The sequence below is a fragment of the Salmo salar genome, chromosome ssa21, assembly GCF_905237065.1.
Source record: "Salmo salar chromosome ssa21, Ssal_v3.1, whole genome shotgun sequence".
Taxonomy (NCBI): domain Eukaryota; kingdom Metazoa; phylum Chordata; class Actinopteri; order Salmoniformes; family Salmonidae; genus Salmo; species Salmo salar.
This window is the reverse complement of record NC_059462.1, coordinates 36,667,264-36,693,151: the sequence shown is the minus strand read 5'-3', so window position 1 is coordinate 36,693,151 and position 25,888 is coordinate 36,667,264. Positions and strand designations below refer to the sequence as shown.

Here is a 25,888-nt window from a genome sequence, read left to right as displayed (position 1 = left end):
CGCTGTGCGTTACAGGGAAGACATCCTCCTCCCTCATGTGCTACCATTCCTGCAGGCTCATCCTGACATGACCCTCCAGCATGACAATGCCACCAATCATACTGCTTGTTCTGTGTGTGATTTCCTGCAAGATAGGAATGTCAGTGTTCTGCCATGGCCAGCGAAGAGCCCGGATCTCAATCCCATTGAGCACATCTGGGACCTGTTGGATCGGAGGGTGAGGGCTAGGGTCATTCCCCCCAGAAATATCTGGGAACTTGCAGGTGCCTTGGTGGAAGAGTGGGGTAACAATCTCACAGCAATAAATGGCAAATCTGGTGCAGTCCATGAGGAGGAGATGCACTGCAGCTGAGGGCCACACCAGACTGTTACTTTTGATTTTGACCCCCCTTTGTTCAGGGACACATTATTCCATTTCTGTTAGTCACATGTCTGTGGAACTTGTTCAGTTTATGTCTCAGCTGTTGAATCTTGTTACGTTCATACAAATATTTACACATGTTAAGTTTGCAGAAAATAAACGCAGTTGACAGTGAGAGGACGTTTCTTTTTTTGCTGAGTTTAGTTCATATAAGGAAATCAGTCAATGGAAATAAATTCCTTAGGCCCTAATCTATGGATATCACATGACTGGGAATACGGATATGCAGCTGTTGGTCATAGATACCTTAAAAAAAAATATATCACTATCTGGTGTGATCACCATTTGCCTCATCTAGCGCGACACGTCTCCTTCACATAGAGTTGATCAGACTGTTGATTGTGGCCTGTGGAATGTTATCCCATTCCTATTCACTGGCTGTGCAAAGTTGCTGGATATTGGCGGGAACTGGAACACGTGTCATACACGTTGATCCAGAGCATCCCAAACATGCTCAATGGGTGACCCTGTTGGAGACGACGAGCACGCAAATGAGCTTTCCTGAGTCGGTTTCTGACAGTTGGTGCAGAAATTCTTTGGTTGTGCTAACTCACAGTTTCCTCAGCTGTCCAGTGGCTGGTCACAGATGATCCCTCAGGTGAAGAAGCCAGATGTGGAGGTCCTGGGCTGTTGTGGTTCTGCGGTTGTGAGGCTGGTAGGAAGTACTTGCCAAATTCTCTAAAACGACGTTGGATGCGGCTTACGGTACAGAAATAAACATTCAGATCTCTGGCAACAGCTCTGGTGGATATTCCTGCAGTCAGCATGCCAATTGGACGCTCCCTCAAAACTTGAGACATCTGTGGCATTGTGTTGTGTGACAAAACTGCACATTTTAGAGTGGTCTTTTATTGTTCCCATCACAAGGTGCACCTGTATAATGATCATGCTGTTTAATCAGCTTCTTGATATGCCACACCTGTCAAGTGGATGGATTATCTTGGCAAAGGAGAAAGGCTCACTAACAGGGATGTAAACAAATTTGTGCACAACATTTGAGAGAAACAGGCTTTTTGAGGCGTATGGAACATTCATGGGATCTTTTACTTCAGCTCATGAAAGATGGGTCCAACACAGATGGGACTGACTGTACTAGATGTTGCTTTTACATTTTTGTTCAGTATAAATCTAATATGCTGAACAGGAGAGACATAAGGCGGACAGTGAGGAGAAGAAAAAAAGAGAGAAATGAACCACAGACCCACTGAGAAAGTACTGACAGATTATTGACAGATTCCACCAAATGAAATCAAATGTATTTATAAAGCCTTTTTTACATTAGCAGATATTACAAAGTGCTTATACAGAAACCCAGCCTAAAACCCCAAACAGCAATCAATGCAGATGTAGAAGCACTGTGGCTAGGAAAAGGCAGCCATTACAGGCAGCCTAGAAAGGCAGGAACCTAGGAAGAAATCTAGAGAGGAACCTCCAGCCTTCACCTCTTTGATCTCAGTCCGACTGACCTAGCAGATCAACCACACAGTGTGACATTCCAACACACACAGGAAAAGGCTGTGTGTCAATTGGTACCCTATTACCTATGTTGTATGCATAGGAGAAAAGGCATTTGCCATCTTCAGGTTCTATTACTTTGGTCTCTATCCTGCTTCTTTTAACATGACCATAACGTCATTCTATTCTGGAGATTACAGCTTAGCTATGATGAACTCCCTCCCTCCCTCCAGACAGACAGACAGACAGACAGACAGACATGCACCGCTCACTCCCTCGCCTAGACAGATACCTTCTGTCCCTCGCTCTTCCCTTCTATCCCCCTCCCTCGTTCTTCCCTCCCTCCCTCCCTCCAGACATGGCACCACTCCCACCCTCACCTAGACAGATTCCCTCGCTCTTCCCTTCTATCCCTCCTTCGCTCTTCCCTTCCTCTCTCTCTCCCTCCCTCCAGACAGACAGAAAGACATGCACCTCTCACACCTTCACCTAGACAGATACCTTCTCTCCCTCGCTCTTCCCTTTTATCCCTCCCTCACTCTTCCCTTCTATCCCTCCCTCCCTTGCTCTTTCCTTCCTCTCTCCCTCCCTCCAGACAGACATGCGCCGCTCTCTCCTTCACCTAGACAGATACCATCTCTCCTTTGCTCTTCCTTTCCCTCGTTCCCTGCCTACCTCCTCACAGACTGGGCAGTGATGTGTCCTGCATCCAGATCAGCATCTGTCTCAAAGGCACACAACGACACAGGCTTAAACACACCTACCTCACACACACACGCACGCACACACAGCATCACAAAGGTGTTGGGTTCATTCCAGTGAGACAACAGTTTTTACTATCTGACAGCTACACACCAGAAACACACACACAAACACATCTAATGTTAATGACAACTGTCTTCTTCAGTCTCATTTCAGCCCTTCCTGACAGAATAATGTTGAGTCAAATTAACAGTTTTCAGTGACAACTGTTACTGCTCTTAGCAAGTTTGTCTCATTGGCCTTAACACATGAATAATCAATAAAAACATGAATAAATAAAAACATATCAAAATGTATCTCAATGAAACAGCACAGCAGTATAAAATAGAAGGACAGTTATATTATAATACAAAACCACAACTAAAATCCTCACAGACATGCAGACAACACTGTACTGAGATACACTACCAGGACAGAAAAGCTTTTCTTTACCTGTACTGGTCAGACCAGTAGAGCAAAGCGACAAACTGATTCCCCTGGAGCTGAGACCTGAGGCAGCCACAGAGTCAGACACACTGCCAAACGCAGGCTTGCATCACACTGCAAGGCAGGGTGGAGCGGGGGGAGAGAGAGATACCAGCCCCAAAACTCCTCCGTGTGTGAAGGGAACAGAGCTGTTGCCACAGCAACACACGACTTAGGTGGTCTGGGCCCTGTCTAATTCTGAGCTTTGGTTGCTCTGTTCCCCTCCCCTCTCCTCCCATACCCATCCCTCTCTCCCTCCTCTCCCCTCATCCCCTCCCATCATGATCTCCTCCCCTCATCTCCCCCCTCTCTCTCAATGTCTGTGAGAGCTCACCCGCCACACCCAGCATGAGCACACCCCATGACCAACATAATGTCGCCAAAGGTACTGACTGACTAAATAACTGCACCCCGTGTACATGGGGAAGCTCATGAAAACCATGACAACTGTCTCCTCCAAAACCACCACAACAGAAAACCATGACAACTGTCAGCTCCACAACCACCTCAACAGCACCACTCTACGTAGTCGATAACAACCGGATGCATCCAGTTTTAAGGGGAAATAGAAAGAAAGCCTTCCGCTTTTGAACGTTAACAAGGCGACACTCCATGTTAACTCATCCAACACATTTACTGGATTGGTTCAACAGTGCAAAAGAGAACCTCCCCCAACAGTTATTTTTTTCTCATCAGGACCAGAAAGAAAGAAACGTCTCTCAGGCCTGCTACGTCCTTCACAATGACCTCAACAGAAAACCAGGACAACTGTGTCCTTCACAACGACCTCAACAGAAAACCAGGACAACTGTGTTCTTCACAACGACCTCAACAGAAAACCAGGACAACTGTGTCCTTCACAACGACCTTAACAGAAAAGCAGGACAACAGAGTCTTTCACAACCCCCTCAACAGACAAGAGTCAAAACACCAAATGATCATGTCAAATTATTATATTAAAGGGATACTTCAGGATTTTGGCAATGAAGAGTCAGATACAATTGGATAACATTTTTATGTCTCTGCATGCAGTTTGAAGGAACATTTACATTTAAGTAATTTAGCAGACGCTCTTATCCAGAGCGACTTACAAATTGGTGCATTCACCTTATGATATCCAGTGGAACAACCACTTTACAATAGTGCATCTAAATATTTTGGGGGGGGTTAGAAGGATTACTTTATCCTATCCTAGGTATTCCTTAAAGAGGTGGGGTTTCAGGTGTCTCCGGAAGGTGGTGATTGACTCCGCTGTCCTGGCGTCGTGAGGGAGCTTGTTCCACCATAGGGGTGCCAGAGCAGCGAACAGTTTTGACTGGGCTGAGCGGGAACTGTGCTTCCTCAGAGGTAGGGGGGCCAGCAGGCCAGAGGTGGATGAGCGCAGTGCCCTCGTTTGGGTGTAGGGACTGATCAGAGCCTGAAGGTACGGAGGTGCCGTTCCCCTCACGGCTCCGTAGGCAAGCACCATGGTCTTGTAGCGGATGCGAGCTTCAACTGGAAGCTCGCAGCGTTAAAGTAATTGCTAACTAGCGAATGCTAGCAATAACTGCATCTCATAAGGACCGCCACAGGAAAGGAAGACTCAGAGTTACCTCTGCTGCAGAGGATAAGTTCATTAGAGCTAGCAAATGCTAGCAATTACTTTTCCAGTAATTGCACTAACTCTAGTTAACATTGGCTCTCAAAACTACCTCATAACTTCCTTCATACTGAATGCAGTATCACAACCTTACGCCGAAGTCGGCTCCTCTCCATGTTCGGGCGGCGTTTGGCGGTCGACGTCACCGGCTTTCTAGCCATCGCCGCTCCATTTTTTCATTGTTCCATTTGTTTTGTCTTGTTTCCTGCACACCTGGTTTACATTCCCTAATCACACTGCATGTATTTATTCCTCTGTTTCCCCCCCCATGTCTTTGTGTGAAATTGTTTTTGTTACGTGTTTCACGCAGGATGTTTAATTGTTAAACATTTGCTTATTTGTGTGACTGTTTCGCGCCTTGCACTTTTTACATTTGGCTGGAGGTTTTGACGCAGTGGCGTCTGTCTGTTTTATTGCCTCTGCCTAAATAAAGTGTGCGCCTGTTCACAACTCTCTGCTCTCCTGCACCTGACTCCTCCACCAGTAGCGCACAACCTTGACAGAATTTCACACCACCCATGGAGTCAGCAGGAGCAGGTACCCCGGTCAGAGGAGTGCGTCCGGGAACACTCAGCAATGCTGCAACATCTCGGTGCCACGATGGATCGCGTTGTCCAGAACATGGACCTCGACCAGGGCAGCCGGGGTTACCTCTACCCGTCCCTCCTGGATCCAGTCCCAGTGGGATGCGTCTCTCCCTTCCCAGGGAGTATGATGGGACGGCAGCACGGTGCCAAGGGTTCCTATTACAGCTGGAACTATACCTGGCCACCGTTCACCCAGCTCCCATGGGAAGGGAGAGGGTGTCCGCCCTCATCTCATGCCTCTCAGGGAGAGCTCTGGAGTGGGCAAACGCCATGTGGGGAGAAGGAGACACGGCTCTTCCACTTGAGGCAGGGGACGAGGAGCGCCCAGGAGTTCGCCCTGGAATTCCGGACCTTGGCCACCAGAGCAGGATGGAACGACAGGGCCCTTATCGACCACTACCGATGCAGCCTGCTCGAGGACGTCCGACGGGAGTTGGCCTGCAGGGATGCCACCATCACTTTTGACCAAATAGTGGATCTGTCCATCCGGTTGGATAACCTGCTGGTCACCCGCGGACGTCCATAGAGGGCTCTGTCGGGTTCCATCTTCCAGCATCCCCGCTCCGGTGCCCATGGAGCTGGGAGGGGCTGTGCTTAGGGAGGCTGGAGGAGGGGCCTTCACGTGCTCCATCTGTGGCCGCAGAGGGCACACTGCCAGTCGGTGCCGGGTTGGTCCCTCTGGGAGTCGATGCAGCAGGCAGGGCACTCTGGCGTCTCCCCAGGTGAGTCTGCACCACTCTCATCCAGAGTCCTCTGTTGTCCACCTGTTTGTACCTGTTTGTTTTCCTGAGTTTTCCCCGTATTCCCAGCATAAGGCAAAACCCCCCTCCCTCCCTATTTCCTTTGCAACTCTGAAGGGGGGATTGGGGGGCCTTGAATGCTCAGCTCACAAGGTTCCTTGATGATGTGAGGCAGTAGGCTTCTTCTACCTAATGGTAAGTCCGCCACTCCTTCTGCTCAACAAACTCGAACTCAATAAATAATTGTTTTGGGGGCTGCAGTTCGCAAACGATATTGTGCTTCTCACCCTCACGGCAGCCAAGCAATGCATTCCACCAAGAGTCATTTAAAAAAAATGTATAACCTTTATTTAACCAGGTAAAACCCATTGAGGTTAAAAACCTCTTTTGCGAGGGTGACCTGGCAAGAAGGCAAAACAGGGAAATAGCAGTGTCCATAAAACATTACAGTAAAATACAGAATACACACAAAAGACAAAGTGTCACAAGTTAAAGATACAATTGAAAAATTAGAAACAACTGCAGTTATCATAAACATTGTTGTCGATCTCAGTTCTAGCCTTAGGAACAGACAAGGACAGCAGCGACTGTATTGAGTGACTGATCTGGTCAGTAAAGAACAGATACAAAGGGAGTTGTCCCATCAATGCTTTGTACGCAAAAGTGTACCAGTGCTTTAGCCTACTGGTGGAGAGAGAGGTCCATTGCACCATAGCATACAGATCAAAGTGATGGGTGAGTGATCTAGCATTTTTAAAGAATCTTAAAGCACCATGATACACTGTGTCCAGAGTTTTTAAGGTACTTGCTGAGGCCTGCATATAAACAATATCACCATAATCCAGCACTGATAAAAAAAAGTGCTTTGAACAAGATTTTTTCTGACTAACATTGAAAAACAAGATTTGTTCCTGTAATAGAAACCCAATTTCAACTTCAGTTTCTTGGTCAAGGTATCAATGCGCTGTTTAAAATTCAACAATTCATCTAACCAAATCCCAAGTCACTTATCAATTTGCTGGCCTGTTATAGTTAAAATCTGCAAGTGACTCCATCTGTTAACTTTCAAGGAAGAGAAAACCATAAACTTTGTTTTCCTTTCATTAAGCACAAGTTTCAATTGGAAAATCTGCCATAAAAGATCATCTGTAAGTCCTGAAAAGCCTTCTCAATATTAGACGCGCTAAAATAAATAATTGTGTCATAAGCATGCACATGGAGATTTGCAGAGTCAACAGTCTTCCCTCTATCATTTATATACAGTGTAAAAAGGATCGGACCTAAAATTGAGCCTTGGGGAACTCCTTTTGTAAGCCTTCGAAACTCAGATTTCATACCCTCCTGAGCTACTCACTGTGCTCTGTCAGAAAGATAGATTTGGAACCAATCCAATGCATCAACACTTCAACCAACGTTTTTTAGTCTATACAACAGCAGGGCATGGTCAACAGTGTCGAAGGCCTTCTGAGCATCTAGATTATCACCTACAACCTTAATTACAGCAGTAATTGTACCATGCTTGGCTCTAAAACCCGGCTGGAATTGAGATAAAACTGAGTTATTACAAAGAAAGTCTTGTGAGTTCATCAGGTTTTCCAAAACTTTTGCCAGTGCAGATAGTTTAAATATGGGACGATATCTTTCCAACTGGGACGGATCTCCACCTTTATGTAAATGCGTGACATAGGCTGCTTTTCAGACTTTTGGAATGGTATTACTCGCCAATGAAAGATTTTATATATGAGTGAGAGGGGCAGCAATGATCTCTGCACCAATTTTTTGAAAATATGGGTTTAATTCATCCGGGCCAGGTGCTTTCTTAATATCAATAGATTTGAGTTCCTTTACAACTTCTTAAAGCTCAATCTCGGTAAAATGAAATAAATTAACCGTAGGCCGGCATGTGGCAGTTTCATTCACAGCCTCATTTGAGATGTTTGGAAATAGTTCATTACCAAATAAATGCCCAGCTTTAACAAAATGTTAATTAAACATGACAAGCAGTTTATTCTTGTCAGTCACATCCATTGAATCTGAGGTCAATTTCAGTGGATGACCAGAGAAGTTCGTGTTAGCATTCATGGATTTAATGGTTTTCCATAATTTTGTTGGGTTATTGAGGTTGGCCTTGGTAGATTTGTAATAGAAGCTAGATTTGCATTTCTGTAATAACAAGGTACACTTATTTCTCAATGCCCTGAATAACTGCCATTCAGTCTGGGAATTACCCTTTCTGGCTTTGGCCCATTGTGTATTTCGTAAAACAGGGATTGTCTCTATCTCTTACCCGGTACTTTTTGAGAGGGGCATGTTTATCACCGATAGTAGAAAACATAGAATGAAAATAGGAGAATGCCTCTTCGATATCTGGAATAAGCGCACTCCTTTCCCAGTTGCATGCATAAAGTTCATGCAGGAATGCCTACTTACAGAACTGCATAAAATGTAGTGTGACTATGAACTGAGGGGGCACTTTGGGGATTTTGGTGTCTCTAATGCAAGCAACTGCACAATGATCACTTAAATCGTTATCAAAAATCCCAACGCCCGAGTATTTATGCGGATTGTTTGTTAGAATAACATCAATAAGTGTTGATAGAGATGTCTTTGCGATTGAGTCTTGTAACCACATTTATCATTTGAGTAAAATTTAATGGCCTCAGAGTTTGGAGATAACCAATCCCAGTTTAAATCGCCCATAAGGACCATTTCATTTCCCCCCAACCATGCATCAGTTCAGCCAGAGAATCCAGGGATTCTACTTTTGCAGATGGAGGTCTATAACATCCTATCAAATCTAAGTTCACAGCTTTCGATAACTACAGCTTTCAGCATCTAAAAACTCAAACTGTTTTGGTTTAGATAAAGACCTTAGTTCAGTAACCACATATTTGTCTTTAATATAGATGGCTATACCTCCCCCTTACTTTGTCGGTCACATCGATAAACATTATAAACATCCAAGCCTATAGACTGATTTAGAACAGATTTCACAAAATACATTTATGCACGATGGCGCACGCGTGAAGCTGGTTTGGGTTCCGTGTTAGCTAGAAAGGTCAGCGTGTTCAACAGCTGCTGCAGGAATGTACTGACAGAGATTTCACCCAGTGTGTGGGTCTGGTCAATGCACCCAGTCGCCTTGCAGTAGGCTACCGCACATTGAGGCAGAGCGGGCCCAGTAGACCGGCCAATCACTGGAGGCTAGTCCACCCGGCAGGGGTATCCTGGGCTAGGAAGCCCAGCGCATCTAGACGTTATATCACAGAGCAGATACCAACCTCCGGCTTCCACCGCACAGCGGGGCAGGATCAGAGTCAGAAGACTCCGGTAGAATGGCGAACCACCGACCGTCGAGGAGTATCCAAGGCTAGTCGGCCCAACATGTCTAGACCGTCAGTCACAGCACAGCTTTCAGGGAGGCCACCACACCGGCATTATCTCCTCGTGTAGAAACCAGCAGATGTCAATTTAACGCTTTAATTGCTTTGATCCTGAAGGATTTTTGATTTTGCCTGTTGTTTAATGACAACTTTCGCAGCCTATAACGGTTTTGCAAAGTAAACAAACAAACAGTGTGACACAACATGTTCAGCAAAACTGCCCTGCCACCATCTTGATGATTAGAGTGAAGTGAAGTCATTCACAATCTAGACCTCGTTTCAAATGTATCAAGAGATAATTGTATTTGTATTCCTAGCAATCAATACATGTACATTGTTTAAAGCACACTTTTACAAGTCATAGTCACAAATTACAGCTCCAATAAGCTCCTATGGTGAACAACATGTGAACAAGAGGCTTGTAGAATCATGACTCTTGAGTTTTCAGTTCATTGTTCACCAGTAGGGGGTCCTGCGTGTTCTGGGCATTACTGAGTCAAATTAACAATGAGTCGAAAGATTAATTATTTTGACTGGACAGTAAAACTTCCCATCACTAATAGAAAACTTTCCAGACTTTTTAGTATCACAGTACTTACGCAGATATTATTTAAGATTTAGTGCTTGCAGTGAACATATAATCATGCAAATAAAAATAAAAACATTACCTGATTGACATTCACTCTCACGGGTGGCCAAAAAGAACAAACTGAAAGCCACACCCAAAATAGGCCACGCCTCCAACTCTTCTGGTAGGCAGCCGCTGCTACATTGCACCCACTGCGATGCAATGTGAATGTGAATGAGGTGTTGAAAGCAATTTAGAAGCTTTCATTCAATAAAAAAAATCACATTGACCGGTCAAATTTGTTAATTGATTTCAGACAAACTGAATAGAATAGGTTGAACGAACCAAAGGGTAATTTTGGATCATACCAATTCAGAAGAACAACAGTGCCGTCCCACTTTTTACAGTATAATAGGGTAATAACTCTTTACATTTTCAGTTCTATTCTTTAGTTCCTTGAAGCCATGGCAAAGTCTTTGTAGCTTAATGTACATTTATTTCACAGAGTTTTGAATCCTTTAACTTATGTAAATATAATACAGATCCATCCAACTAGAACGAAACACTGCATGACACTATGACATTATGCCTAGGTATGCATTATGTTATGCAATATGAACGTGCATAACACTGAGTGCCGATGAGAGGAAAGACATTGGCTAATCGTCATCTCACTTCAGATGTTGTTTTAGCATCGAACAGCTTCTCTCACGGTGCTTGCTACAGAAGGCAGCGGGCAGGATGGTTCCTTGTCTGTCAGTATTTTAGAAGACAAAACAACCTGCTCCTCTCTGCTTTTTCATAATGACTGTATCTAACAGCAGCAGTTTTCCATTTACCTCCTCATCAACAAGACACATCACAGACACTGGAACATCATCTCAAAATCAGAAAAATTGTAAAACCTACTGCTACTGAAACGAAGTCTTGACCATAGAGCAGTGCTGGTCCTCTGTGTTTGATACTGTCAGTTAGGTCCTGAACCCGTAGGCACAAAGCATCTCAGAGAACGACTGCTGATCTAAGATCAGGTCCGCCCTGACAATATACTGTAATCATATTTATTCTAAAATGCAAAGCTGATCCTTTACTCGGTCTCATAGGGGCCCTGGACCTCTGGCCATATTATACAGAGAGATCCTCCCCAGCTGTGTGTCTGCCTATTGGGGTGTTTTATGAGGCCAGACCAGGGCAGGGTGGACAGGATGGGAAGACAGTACGGTGGCATGGGGGCTAGAGCTGGACCAAGCTGGCTCACTTTAACCCTGCATGCCACCGCTTTTCCTCTTCAAAGCCCTCCAGATGCTGAAGAGCCATTGAAGCAGCAAATTGGCTTCTTGACATTCCTCTGTAACAAGTTAAAAAACACGACCAAGAGAAACAAAGAGCGGGAGGGAGAGGGAGAGAGAGAGAGAGCGAGAGAGAGCGAGAGAGAGAGAGAGAGAGAGAGAGAGAGAGAGAGAGAGAGAGAGAGAGAGAGAGAGAGAGAGAGAGAGAGAGAGAGAGGGGGAGGAACGCGGAGTTGGTGCTGGCTTGAATTAGGGTGATTGCATTGAAAAGGGAAGTGCCATGTCCTTAACATGCATAATATTCTGTATATGACAAACACTTACCTGAAGATTATAGAAAGCACTTAGCATTCAGGCAACACGTAATAGTCCAACAGCTTCAGTGACCTTGCTAAAAGTCAATGTCAAAGACAGTTGTAATTACCCGATTGTGTTCCATCGCTATAGAGTGTGGGGAGTAAATGTCAACAAAGTTATAAATTGACTTTGATTTACAGACGCTCTAGTCAATGTTTGGAACAGACTATTTGAGCATTAACCATACTGTCCAGGCTAGATACTAATGGAGCTCATTGCACAGGGTACAGTGTACTGTATGTGTGGTGATAACAGATAAGATACTGTGTTCTTTACTGCTCCTTCTTGACCAATAGTTTGGGATATGGTCTTAAACAGTGCATAGTATTCAATCTAACAGGCTAGCTAGCTGATGCAGTGTAAATTAATGATAGACAATAGCAGCATACTGCAGTTAAGATTGAGGTACAGGAGGTTAATATGACTCCTGTAAGGGATGGAAAATGGGTTTCTGTTCTGTGCTGTAAATGGTGGAAAGTGGCAGTAGTGGGTAGTGTTCGGTTCTGTTTGTCAGCAGAAATAGACATGTAAAGGCAGAAAAATTGCAGGGACAATAGAGCTGTGGCAAACTAAATTGTAGGGGTTGCTGCCATGGCAACAGGAATAGGAGGAAATGGAGCGGGGTATACTGTGTGTGGAGAGGGATAGAAGGAAAGGTGTATGTGTGTGTGTGCCTCGTTTGCTCTGAGTAAAGACAGGGATTTTCATCCTTATTTGCCACAGTAATAATGGAGTATGAATCTAAAGAGGGAGTTAACTGTTCTCTGTTTTTCCCACAGAGTGAGAGGCAGGGCCCTGCTTATTGCCTGCTACACACAAACACTCACAGAATTAGCAACCAAACAGAATTACCTAATCCGGTGTGTGTGTGTGTGTGTGTGTGTGTGTGTGTGTGTGTGTGTGTGTGTGTGTGTGTGTGTGTGTGTGTGTGTGTGTGTGTGTGTGTGTGTGTGTGTGTGTGTGTGTGTGTGTGTGTGTGTGTGTGTGTGTGAGTATATATAAACTCAGCAAAAAAAGAAACAGCCCTTTTTCAGGACCCTGTCTTTCAAAGATAATTTGTAAAAATCCAAATAACTTCACAGATCTTCATTGTAAGGGTTTAAACACTGTTTCCCATGCTTGTACAATGAACTATACTGCTCAAAAAAATTAAGGGAACACAAACAACACATCCTAGATCTGAATGAAAGAAATAATCTTATTAAATACTTTTTTCTTTACATAGTTGAATGTGCTGACAACAAAATCACACAAAAATAATCAATGGAAATCCAATTTATCAACCCATGGAGGTCTGGATTTGGAGTCACACTCAAAATTAAAGTGGAAAACCACACTACAGGCTGATCCAACTTTGATGTAATGTCCTTAAAACAAGTCAAAATGAGGCTCAGTAGTGTGTGTGGCCTCCACGTGCCTGTATGACCTCTCTACAACGCCTGGGCATGCTCCTGATGAGGTGGCGGACGATCTCCTGAGGGATCTCCTCCCAGACCTGGACTAAAGCATCCGCCAACTCCTGGACAGTCTGTGGTGCAACGTGGCGTTGGTGGATGGAGCGAGACATTATGTCCCAGATGTGCTCAATTGGATTCAGGTCTGGGGAACGGGCGGGCCAGTCCATAGCATCAATGCCTTCCTCCTGCAGGAACTGCTGACACACTCCAGCCACATGAGGTCTAGCATTGCCTTGCATTAGGAGGAACCCAGGGCCATCCGCACCAGCATATGGTCTCACAAGGGGTCTGAGGATCTCATCTCGGTACCTAATGGCAGTCAGGCTACCTCTGGCGAGAACATGGAGGGCTGTGCGGCCCCCCAAAGAAATGCCACCCCACACCATGACTGACCCACCGCCAAACCGGTCATGCTGGAGGATGTTGCAGGCAGCAGAACGTTCTCCACGGCGTCTCCAGACTCTGTCACGTCTGTCACATGTGCTCAGTGTGAACCTGCTTTCATCTGTGAAGAGCACAGGGCGCCAGTGGCGAATTTGCCAATCTTGGTGTTCTCTGGCAAATGCCAAATGTCCTGCACAGTGTTGGGCTGTAAGCACAACCCCCACCTGTGTACGTCGGGCCCTCATACCACCCTCATGGAGTCTGTTTCTGACCGTTTGAGCAGACACATGCACATTTGTGGCCTGCTGGAGGTCATTTTGCAGGGCTCTGGCAGTGCTCCTCCTGCTCCTCCTTGCACAAAGGCGGAGGTAGCGGTCCTGCTGCTGGGTTGTTGCCCTCCTACGGCCTCCTCCACGTCTCCTGATGTACTGGCCTGTCTCCTGGTAGCGCCTCCATGCTCTGGACACTACACTGACAGACACAGCAAAGCTTCTTGCCACAGCTCGCATTGATGTGCCATCCTGGATGAGCTGCACTACCTGAGCCACTTGTGTGGGTTGTAGACTCCGTCTCATGCTACCACTAGAGTGAAAGCACCGCCAGCATTCAAAAGTGACCAAAACATCAGCCAGGAAGCATAGGAACTGAGAAGTGGTCTGTGGTCCCCACCTGCAGAACCTCTCCTTTATTGGGGGTGTCTTGCTAATTGCCTATAATTTCCACCTGTTGTCTATTCAATTTGCACAACAGCATGTGAAATGTATTGTCAATCAGTGTTGCTTCCTAAGTGGACAGTTTGATTTCACAGAAGTGTGATTGACTTGGAGTTACATTGTGTTGTTTAAGTGTTCCCTTTATTTTTTTGAGCAGTGTATAAACAATTCATGAACATGCACCTGTGGAACGGTCGTTAAGACACTAACAGCTTACAGACGGTAGGCAATTAAGGTCACAGTTACGAAAACTTATGACACTAAAGAGGCCTTTCTACTGACTCTGAAAAACACCAAAAGAAAGATGCCCAGGGTCCCTGCTCATCTGCGTGAACATGCCTTAGGTGTGCTGCAAGGAGGCATGAGGACTGCATATGTGGCCAGGGCAATAAATTGCATTGTCCGTACTGTAAGACGCCTAAGACAGCGCTACAGGGAGACACGATGGACAGCTGATCATCCTCGCAGTGGCAGACCACATGTAACAACACCTGCACAGGATCTGTACATCCGAACATCACACCTGCAGACCAGGTACAGGATGGCAACAACAACTGCCCGAATGACACCAGGAACGCACAATCCCTCCATCAGTGCTCAGACTGTCCGCAATAGGCTGAGAGAGGCTGGACTGAGGGCTTGTAGGTCTGTTGTAAGGCAGGTCTTCACCAGACATCACCGGCAACAACGTCGCCTATGGGCACAAACCCATCGTCACTGGACCAGAGGACTGGCAAAAAGTGTTCTTCACTGACGAGTCGCGTTTTTTTCTCACCTGGGGTGATGGTCGGATTTGCGTTTATCGTCGAAGGAATGAGCGTTACACCGAGGCCTGTACTCTGGAGCGGGATTGATTTGGAGGTGGAGGGTCCGTCATGGTCTGGGGCGGTGTCACAGCATCATCGGACTGAGCTTGTTGTCATTGCAGGCAATCTCAATGCTGTGCGTTACAGGGAAGACATCCTCCTCCATCATGTGCTACCGTTCCTGCAGGCTCATCCTGACATGACCCTCCAGCATGACAATGCCACCAGCTATACTGCTCGTTCTATGCGTGATTTCCTGCAAGACAGGAATGTCAGTGTTCTGCCATGGCCAGCCCGGATCTCAATCCCATTGAGCACGTCTGGGACCTGTTGGATCAGAGGGTGAGGGCTAGACCCATTCCCCCCAGAAATGTCCGGGAACTTGCAGGTGCCTTGGTAGAAGAGTGGGGTAACATCTCACCAGCAAATCTGGTGCAGTCCATGAGGAGGAGATGCACTGCAGTACTTAATGCAGCCTGTGGCCACACCTGATACTGAGTGTTACTTTTGATTTTGACCCCCCTTTGTTCAGGGACACATTATTCCATTTCTGTTAGTCACATGTCTGTGGAACTTGTTCAGTTTATGTCTCAGTTGTTGAATCTTCTTATGTTCATACAAATATTTACACATGTTAAGTTTCCGCTAAACTTCCGGTTTGGAGCGAGCAGTCGCACCACGCTTCGCTCCACAGGTAATATTACACTTCACTACATTACAACGGCTTGATTTGTTTGATCTGAGCAATTCTTCTTAGCTAGCTACATAGCCGTCTTTGTATCAAAGATAATTTGTGTAGTTTAGAGTAATTGAGTAATTATCGAGGCTAGCTATCTTCGTCCTCCTAACGTAGTCAACACTGCTAGCTGCTAGCTAGCTAGTCATCACTGCTAGCTAGCCAACTTCTACCGACTAGCAGCACTGCAGAAACTATTACATTACAACGTAACGACTTGATTAGTGTGGTGTTAGTGTTAGTTAGCCAGCTACATAGTTGTCTTTGCTGTCTCTGTATCTAAGATAATTGTGTAGTTTGAGTTTGAGTATTATCGAGGTGCGCTAGCCAGCCGCGACGCGGCGCTGACTTAGTCAACACACCTAGTCATCATTAACCCACTGCCAGCTAGCCAACCGTGACCGACTAGCAGCGCTGTAGATACTAATACTTTACAACGGAACGACTTGACTAGTGCAGTGTTACCTAGCTAGCTACTTAGTTGTCTTTGTCATAGCTTGATAATTGTTAGCTAGCCAGCCATCGAGGTTAGCTAGCCAGCTATTTCCGTCCCCCGCGACGCCATTTTTCCTAACCCAGCCAACTATTACCGACGAGCAGCATTGTAGAAACTAAATACATTACAAGGAACGCCTTGATTAGTGTTATGTTAGCTACAAAGTTGCTTTGTATCATGACAAGGTGTAGTACTGAAACTATCGAGGTTACCTAGCCAGCTACACGTTCAAAATCAACAACGCAGCCACTGCTAGCTAGCCTACTCCACCAGCCAGCAGTACTGTATCATTTTAGTCAATAAGATTTTTGCAACGTAAGCTTAACTTCCTGAACATTCGAGACGTGTAGTCCACTTGTCATTCCAATCTCCTTTGCATTAGCGTAGCCTCTTCTGTAGCTTGTCTACTATGTGTCTGTCTATCCCTGCTCCCTCTCCCCTGCACAGGCCATACAAACGCTCCACACCGCGTGGCCGCTGCCACTCTAACCTGGTGGTCCCAGCGCGCACGACCCACGTGGAGTTCCAGGTCTCCGGCAGCCTCTGGAACTGCCGGTCTGCGGCCAACAAGGCTGAGTTCATCTCAGCCTATGCTACCCTCCAGTCCCTAGACTTCCTGGCGCTGACGGAAACATGGATTACCACAGATAACACTGCTACTCCTACTGCTCTCTCCTCGTCTGACTACGTGTTCTCGAATACCCCTAGAGCATCGAGCCAGCGGGGTGGTGGCACTGGAATCCTCATCTCTCCCAAGTGGACATTCTCTCTTTCTCCCCTGACCCATCTGTCTATCTCCTCATTTGAATTCCATGCTGTCACAGTTACCAGCCCTTTCAAGCTTAACATCCTTATCATTTATCGCCCTCCAGGTTGTCTTGGAGAGTTCATCAATGAGCTTGATGCCTTGATAAGTTCCTTTCCTGAGGATGGCTCACCTCTCACAGTTCTGGGTGACTTTAACTTCCCCACGTCTACCTTCGACTCATTCCTCTCTGCCTCCTTCTTTCCACTCCTCTCCTCTTTCGACCTCACCCTCTCACCTTCCCCCCCTACTCACAAGGCAGGCAATACGCTTGACCTCATCTTTACTAGATGCTGTTCTTCCACTAATCTCATTGCAACTCCCCTCCAAGTCTCCGACCACTACCTTGTATCCTTTTCCCTCTCGCTCTCATCCAACACTTCTCACTCTGCCCCTACTCGGATGGTATTGCGCCGTCCCAACCTTCGCTCTCTCTCTCCCGCTACTCTCTCCTCTTCCATCCTATCATCTCTTCCCTCTGCTCAAACCTTCTCCAACCTATCTCCTGATTCTGCCTCCTCAACCCTCCTCTCCTCCCTCTCTGCATCCTTTGATTTCCTCTGTCCCCCATCCTCCAGGCCGGCTCGGTCCTCCCCTCCTGCTCCGTGGCTCGACGACTCACTGCGAGCTCACAGAACAGGGCTCCGGGCAGCCGAGCGGAAATGGAGGAAAACTCGCCTCCCTGCGGACCTGGCATCCTTTCACTCCCTCCTCTCTACATTTTCCTCTTCTGTCTCTGCTGCTAAAGCCACTTTCTACCACTCTAAACTCCAAGCATCTGCCTCTAACCCTAGGAAGCTCTTTGCTACCTTCTCCTCCCTCCTGAATCCTCCTCCCCCTCCCCCCTCCTCCCTCTCTGCGGATGACTTCGTCAACCATTTTGAAAAGAAGGTTGACGACATCCGATCCTCGTTTGCTAAGTCAAACGACACTGCTGGTCCTGCTCACACTGCCCTACCCTGTGCTTTGACCTCTTTCTCCCCTCTCTCTCCAGATGAAATCTCGCGTCTTGTGACGGCCGGCCGCCCAACAACCTGCCCACTTGACCCTATCCCCTCCTCTCTTCTCCAGACCATTTCCGGAGACCTTCTCCCCTACCTCACCTCGCTCATCAACTCATCCTTGACCGCTGGCTACGTCCCTTCCGTCTTCAAGAGAGCGAGAGTTGCACCCCTTCTGAAAAAAACCTACACTCGATCCCTCCGATGTCAACAACTACAGACCAGTATCCCTTCTTTCCTTTCTCTCCAAAACTCTTGAACGTGCCGTCCTTGGCCAGCTCTCTTGCTATCTCTCTCAGAATTACCTTCTTGATCCTAATCAGTCAGGTTTCAAGACTGGGCATTCAACTGAGACTGCTCTTCTCTGTGTCACGGAGGCTCTCCGCACTGCTAAAGCTAACTCTCTCTCCTCTGCTCTCATCCTTCTAGACCTATCTGCTGCCTTTGATACCGTGAACCATCAGATCCTCCTCTCCACCCTCTCCGAGCTGGGCATCTCCGGCGCCGCCCACGCTTGGATTGCGTCCTACCTGACAGGTCGCTCCTACCAGGTGGCGTGGCGAGAATCTGTCTCCGCACCACGTGCTCTCACCACTGGTGTCCCCCAGGGCTCTGTTCTTGGCCCACTCCTATTCTCGCTATACACCAAGTCACTTGGCTCTGTCATATCCTCACATGGTCTCTCATATCATTGCTATGCAGATGACACACAATTAATCTTCTCCTTTCCCCCTTCTGACAACCAGGTGGCGAATCGCATCTCTGCATGTCTGGCAGACATATCAGTGTGGATGACGGATCACCACCTCAAGCTGAACCTCGGCAAGACGGAGCTGCTCTTCCTCCCGGGGAAGGACTGCCCGTTCCATGATCTCGCCATCACGGTTGACAACTCCCTTGTGTCCTCCTCCCAGAGTGCTAAGAGCCTTGGCGTGACCCTGGACAACACCCTGTCGTTCTCCACCAACATCAAGGCGGTGACCCGATCCTGTAGGTTCATGCTCTACAACATTCGCAGAGTACGACCCTGCCTCACACAGGAAGAGGCGCAGGTCCTAATCCAGGCACTTGTCATCTCCCGTCTGGATTATTGCAACTCGCTGTTGGCTGGGCTCCCTGCCTGTGCCATTAAACCCCTACAACTCATCCAGAACGCCGCAGCCCGTCTGGTGTTCAACCTTCCCAAGTTCTCTCACGTCACCCCGCTCCTCCGCTCTCTCCACTGGCTTCCAGTCGAAGCTCGCATCCGCTACAAGACCATGGTGCTTGCCTACGGAGCTGTGAGGGGAACGGCACCCCCGTACCTTCAGGCTCTGATCAGGCCCTACACCCAAACAAGGGCACTCCGTTCATCCACATCTGGCCTGCTCGCCTCCCTACCTCTGAGGAAGCACAGTTCCCGCTCAGCCCAGTCAAAACTGTTCGCTGCTCTGGCACCCCAATGGTGGAACAAGCTCCCTCACGACGCCAGGACAGCGGAGTCAATCACCACCTTCCGGAGACACCTGAAACCCCACCTCTTCAAGGAATACCTGGGATAGGATAAAGTAATCCTTCTAACCCCCCCCCTTAAAAGATTTAGATGCACTTTTGTAAAGTGGTTGTTCCACTGGATATTATAAGGTGAATGCACCAATTTGTAAGTCGCTCTGGATAAGAGCGTCTGCTAAATGACTTAAATGTAAAAACATGTAAATGTAAAGTTTGCTGAAAATAAACGCAGTTGACAGTGAGAGGACGTTTCTTTTTTTGCTGAGTTTATATAGTACCAGTCAAAAGTTTGGACACACCTACTTATTCAAGGGTTTCTTTTGTTTTTATTATTTTCTACATTTTAGAATAATAGTGAAGACATCGAAACTATGAAATAACACATATGGAATCATGTAGTAACCAAAAAAGGTGTTAAGCAAATCAAAATATATTTCATTTGACATTCTTTAAAGTAGCCACCCTTTGCCTTGATGACAGCTTTGCACACTCTTGGCATTCTCTCAACCAGCTTCATGAGGTGATCACCTGGAATGCATTTCAATTAACAGGTGTGCCTTGTTAAAAGTTATTTTGTGGAATTTCTTTCCTTCTTAATGTGTTTGAGACAATCAGTTGTGTTGTGACAAGGTAGGGGTGGTATAAAGAAAATAGCCCTATTTGGTAAAAGACCAAGTCCATATTATTGCAAGAACAGCTCAAATAAGCAAAGAGAAACGACAGTCCATCACTACTTTAAGACATGAACATTGGAAGTTTCTTCATGTGCAGTTGCACAAACCATCAAGCACGATTATGGAAATGGCTCTCATGAGGACAGCCACAGGAAAGGAAGACCCAGAGTTACCTCTGCTGAAGAGGATACATTCTTTAGAGTTAACTGCACCTCAGATTGCAGCCAAAATAAATGCTTCACAGAGTTCAAGTAACAGACACATCTCAACATCACCTGTTCAGAGTCGACTGTGTGAATCTGGCCTTCATGGTCGATATGCTGCAAAGAAACCACTACTAAAGGAGAGTCTTGCTTGAGCCAAGAAACATGAGCAATGGACAATAGGCCGGTGGAAATATGTCTTTTGGTCTGATGAGTCACCGCCGTGTCTTCATGAGACGCAGAGTAGGTGAATGGATTATCTCCACATGTGTGGTTCCCACCGTGAAGCATGGAGGAGGAGGTATGATGGTGTGGGGGGGCTTTGCTGGTGACACTGTCTGTGATTTATTTAAAATGTGAGGCACACTTAACCAGCATGGCTGCCACAGCATTCTGCAGCAATACGCCATCCCATCTGGTTTGCGCTTAATGGGACTGTCATTTGTTTATCAACAGGACAATGACCCAAAATACACCTCCAGGCTGTGTTAGGGCTATTTGACCAAGAAGGAGAGTGAAGGAGTGCTGCATCAGGGGCGGCAGGTAGCCGAAAGGTTGCTAGATTGAATCCCCGACCTGACAAGGTAAAAATCTGTCGTTCTGCCCCTGAACAAGGCTGTCATTGTAAATAAGAATTTGTTCTTAACTGACTTGCCTAGTTAAATAAAATACATTTAAAACTCAGATGACCTGGCCTCCACCATCAGCTGACCTCATCCTAGTTGAGATGAGTTGGACTGCGGAGTGAGAGAAAAGCAGCTCAGCATTATGTGGGTTCTCCTTCAAGACTGTTGGAAAAGCAGGCCTCATGAAGCTGGTTGAGAGAATGCCAAGAGTGAACAAAGCTGTCATCAAAGCCAAGCATGGCTACTTTGAAGAATATTAAATATATTGTGATTTGTTTATTCTACAATTTAGAAAATAGTAAAAATAAAGAAAAACCCTTGAATGAGTAGGTGTGTGCAAACTTTTGACTGGTACTGTACATCTGGGCGCAATTCTACAACTCAATTCTACAATATAACAGTTATAGAAGCTCTGTCCCTGAGTCCAAGATATCAGGTGTCCTTACCAGCCGTAACTGCATGGTCGCCGTTGAAGCCATTCTCTCTGGCGGTGTAGGAGGGTGGTGCTGCTCCATGAGCCGTCCCTGGCTGGCACGCCCTGTAGGAGGGGGGGTAGCCATTAGCCCCATGGGCTGGGGGGGGAGAGGGGTCCTGTGCCCCCGACGGATCCCACTGGGGGGGGCTGTCTTCACGTTGACGACCGTCTGCCATGCTGGGGGTCAGTGGCGACCAGGGGAGTCTCTCCTTAGGGCTGGGAGAAGAGGAGAATATGGTGATTGATTGATTGATTGATTGATTGATTGATTGATTGATTGATTGATTGATTGATTGATTGATTGATTGATTAATTAGTGGGGGTCAGTGGCGGCCAGGGGTTCTCTGCTTATGGCAGGAGAAGAGGATGATCATAGATTAATATAATAAATGGTGGCTCATAATGGTTATTAACAGTTTGGCAGGTATACAGAATACAGAACATATTGATGGGGTGGAAGAGACCCAATGACAAAGGACATCATTCATATTCAACACACTCTTCTGCCTCAGATCACAAATCACCCCCCACATCTACAGACTGTTAGAACTGGCTTATGCACTTCAGATCACAGGACAGTCTCTCTCTATCTCTGCTGCGAAGTTCACTTTTTTTTATTTCACCTTTATTTAACCAGGTAGGCAAGTTGAGAACAAGTTCTCATTTCCAACTGCGACCTGGCCAAGATAAAGCAAAGCAGTTCGACACATACAACAACACAGAGTTACACATGGAGTAAAACAAACATACAGTCAATAATACAGTAGAAAAATAAGTCTATATACAATTTGAGCAAATGAGGTGAGATAAGGGAGGTAAAGGCAAAAAAGGCCATGGTGGCAAAGTAAATACAATATAGCAAGTAAAACACTGGAATGGTAGATTTGTAGTGGAAGAAAGTGCAAAGTAGAAATAGAAATAATGGGGTGCAAAGGAGCAAAATAAATAAATAAATAAATACAGTAGGGGAAGTTGTAGTTGTTTGGACAAAATTATAGATGGGCTATGTACAGGTGCAGTGATCTGTGAGCTGCTCTGACAGTTGGTGCTTAAAGCTAGTGAGGGAGATAAGTGTTTCCAGTTTCAGAGATTTTTGTAGTTCGTTCCAGTCATTGGCAGCAGAGAACTGGAAGGAGCCAAAGGAGGAATTGGCTTTGGGGGTGACTAGAGAGATATACCTGCTGGAGCGCATGCTACAGTAGGGTGCTGCTACGGTGACCAGTGAGCTGAGATAAGGGGGTACTTTACCTAGCAGGGTCTTGTAGATGACCTGGAGCCAGTGGGTTTGGCGACGAGTATGAAGCGAGGGCCAGCCAACGAGAGCGTACAGGTCGCAGTGGTGGGTAGTATATGGGGCTTTGGTGACAAAACGGATGGCACTGTGATAGACTGCATCCAGTTTATTGAGTAGGGTATTGGAGGCTATTTTGTAAATGACATCGCCGAAGTCGAGGATCGGTAGGATGGTCAGTTTTACGAGGGTATGTTTGGCAGCATGAGTGAAGGATGCTTTGTTGCGAAATAGGAAGCCAATTCTAGATTTAACTTTGGATTGGAGATGTTTGATGTGAGTCTGGAAGGAGAGCTTACAGTCTAACCAGACACCTAGGTATTTGTAGTTGTCCACATATTCTAAGTAAGAACCGTCCAGAGTAGTGATGCTGGACGGGCGGGCAGGTGCGGGCAACGATCGGTTGAAGAGCATGCATTTAGTTTTACTTGTATTTAAGAGCAGTTGGAGGCCACGGAAGGAGAGTTGTATGGCACTGAAGCTCGTCTGGAGGGTTGTTAACACAGTGTCCAAAGAAGGGCCAGAAGTATACAGAATGGTGTCGTCAGCATAGAGGTGGATCAGAGACTCACCAGCAGCAAGAGCGACATCATTGATGTATACAGAGAAAAGAGTTGGCCCAAGAATTTAACCCTGTGGCACCCCCATAGAGACTACCAGAGGCCCAGACAACAGGCCATCCGATTTGACACATTGAACTCTATCAGAGAAGTAGTTGGTGAACCAGGCGAGGCAATCATTTGAGAAACCAAGGCTATTGAGTCTGCCGATGAGGAGCTGTGCTGGTGGCTTCCTGGCATACCCAGACTGCCCCAGACTGTAGCCAGCACTGGAGTCTCTGTGACAGGGATATGTCTGAGGACAGAGTGCTTGGAGTTCTGATTCCTGAAACCCCACAGGGCTAAGGAAAGAGCATGTGGGACCATCTGAGGGGAGGGGCTAGCGGACTGATCCTCTAGTGGACTGATCCTGCTCTACAACACAAGGGGAGAGCGAACGAATAAGTAATAATGCTGAATTCCAAATGGTCCCCAGATCTCAGAAGATTGGATACAGTATAAGCACTATATTAATAGCTTCATCGTGCCATCTGATTGGCTAGGTGGAAATGTCTGCATCCACCTATCCAATCCTCTCACATACAGTGCATTTGGAAAGTATTCAGACCCTTTGACTTTTTCCACATTTTGTTACGTTACAGACTTATTCTAAAATGTGTTAAAAGTAAAATGTTCCTCATCAATCTACACAAAATACCCCATAATGACAAAGCCAAAACATTTTTTTTTATTTGGCAAATGTATTAACAAAAAAAAAACTGAAATACCTTATTTACATAAGTATTCAGACCCGTTGCTATGAAATTGAAATTGAGCTCAGGTGCATCCTGTTTCCATTGACCAAGCCATGAGGTCGAAGAAATTGTCCGTAGAGCTCTGAGACAGAATTGTGTCGAGGAACGGATCTGGGGAAGGGTACCAAAAAATGTCTGCAGTATTGAACATCCCCAAGAACAAAGTGACCTCCATCATTCTTAAATGGGAGAAGTTTGGAACCACCAAGACTCTTCCTAGAGCTGGCCGTCTGTCACGTCCTGGCCAGTATAAGGTTAATTGTTTTTGTAGTTTGGTCAGGACGTGGCAGAGGATATTTGTTTTATGTGGTTCGGGGTGGGTGATTGTTCTGTGTTGAGCCTATGCTTGCCAGACTGTTTGTTAGTTGTTCGTTTTTCAGTTTTGTTATTTTGTATGTTCATTTTTGAAGATAATTAAAAATCAAGATGAGCATTTACGTACCTGCTGCGTTTTGGTCCTCATTCACCGACGACAACTGTGACACTGTCTGGCCAAACTCAGCAATCTGGGTAGAAGGGCCTTGGTCAGGGAGGTGACCAAGGTCCCGACTGTCACTCTGACAGAGCTCCAACGTTCCTCTGTAGAGATGGAAGAACCTTCTAGAATTATAACCATCTCTGCAGCATTCCACCAATCAGAGCTTTATGGTAGAGTGGCCAGACAGAAGCCAATCCTCAGTAAAAGGCACATGACAGCCCACTTGGAGTTTGCCAAAAGGCATCTGGTCTGATGAAACCAAGATTGAAATCTTTGGCCTGAATGCCAAACGTCACGTCTGGAGGAAACCTAGCACCATCTCTACGGTGAAGCATGATGTTGGCAGCATCATGTTGTGGGGATGTTTTTTTGTCAGGATCGAGGGAAAGATTAACGGAGAAAAGTACAAAGAGATCCTTGAAGAAAGCCTGCTCTAGAACGCTCAGGACCTCAGACTGGAGCGAAGGTTTACCTTCCAACAGGACAACAACCCTAAGCACACAGCCAAGACAACACAGGAGGGGCTTCGGGACAAGTCTCTGAATGTCCTTCAGTGGCCCAGCCAGAGCCCGGACTTGAACCCGATCTAACATCTCTGGAGAGACCTGAAAATAGCTGTGCAGCGACAATCCCCATCCAACCTGATATAGCTTGAGAGGATCTGCAGAGAAGAAAGGGAGGAACTCCAAATAAAGGTGTGCCAACCTTGTATTGTAGCATCATACGCAAGAAGACTTGAGGCTGTAATCACTGCCAAAGGTGCTTATGTAATCACTGCCAAAGGTGTAAATGTGATAATTCAATTTTAAATATTTAATAAATTAGCAATAAAATCTAAAAACCTCTTTTTGTTTGTCATTATGGGGTATTTTGTGTAGATTGATGAAGAAAAACATATATTTAATTAATTTTAGAATAAGGCTGGAACGTAACAAAGTGTGGAAAAAGTCAAGTGGTTTGAATACTTTCTGAATGCACGGAATACAGGAGTAGCTAGGGAGTAGAGGCTTTAGGACGTAAGGAATTGGAGTGGGGAGCAGAGTGAGTGGTCAGTCAGTCATTTGCAGGCAGCAGAGCCTGTGTCATCAGGCCAGCCTGACGGTTGATTTTGCTGTCCAGGATGGGTTGTTGTGGCACCAGAGGGCACGGGGGCAGGGTAATATGGCCACAATAATTTCCTGTTCCTTTGTCACCACTTCAGAGTGTCTATCATATGAGAGCCCCCCTCCCCC

General features: G+C 46.3%; 1 protein-coding gene across 19 annotated transcripts in view; it reads right to left on the bottom strand.

Moving 5' to 3' along the window:
• LOC106582286 (microtubule-associated protein 2) overlaps positions 1–25,888 on the bottom strand; it is a 182,022-nt gene that overhangs the window by 51,486 nt on the left and 104,648 nt on the right. For 17 of the 19 annotated variants that reach the window (XM_014165207.2, XM_045704737.1, XM_045704736.1 and 14 more), the window contains one exon: positions 21,505–21,749. In XM_014165207.2, the coding sequence (XP_014020682.2) occupies positions 21,505–21,709 (205 nt within the window). In that variant the 5' untranslated portion in view covers positions 21,710–21,749. Of the gene's footprint in view, positions 1–3,070; positions 3,235–21,504; positions 21,750–25,888 lie in introns of those variants that run through there. The other 2 variants (XM_045704746.1, XM_045704748.1) reach the window with 2 other exon arrangements.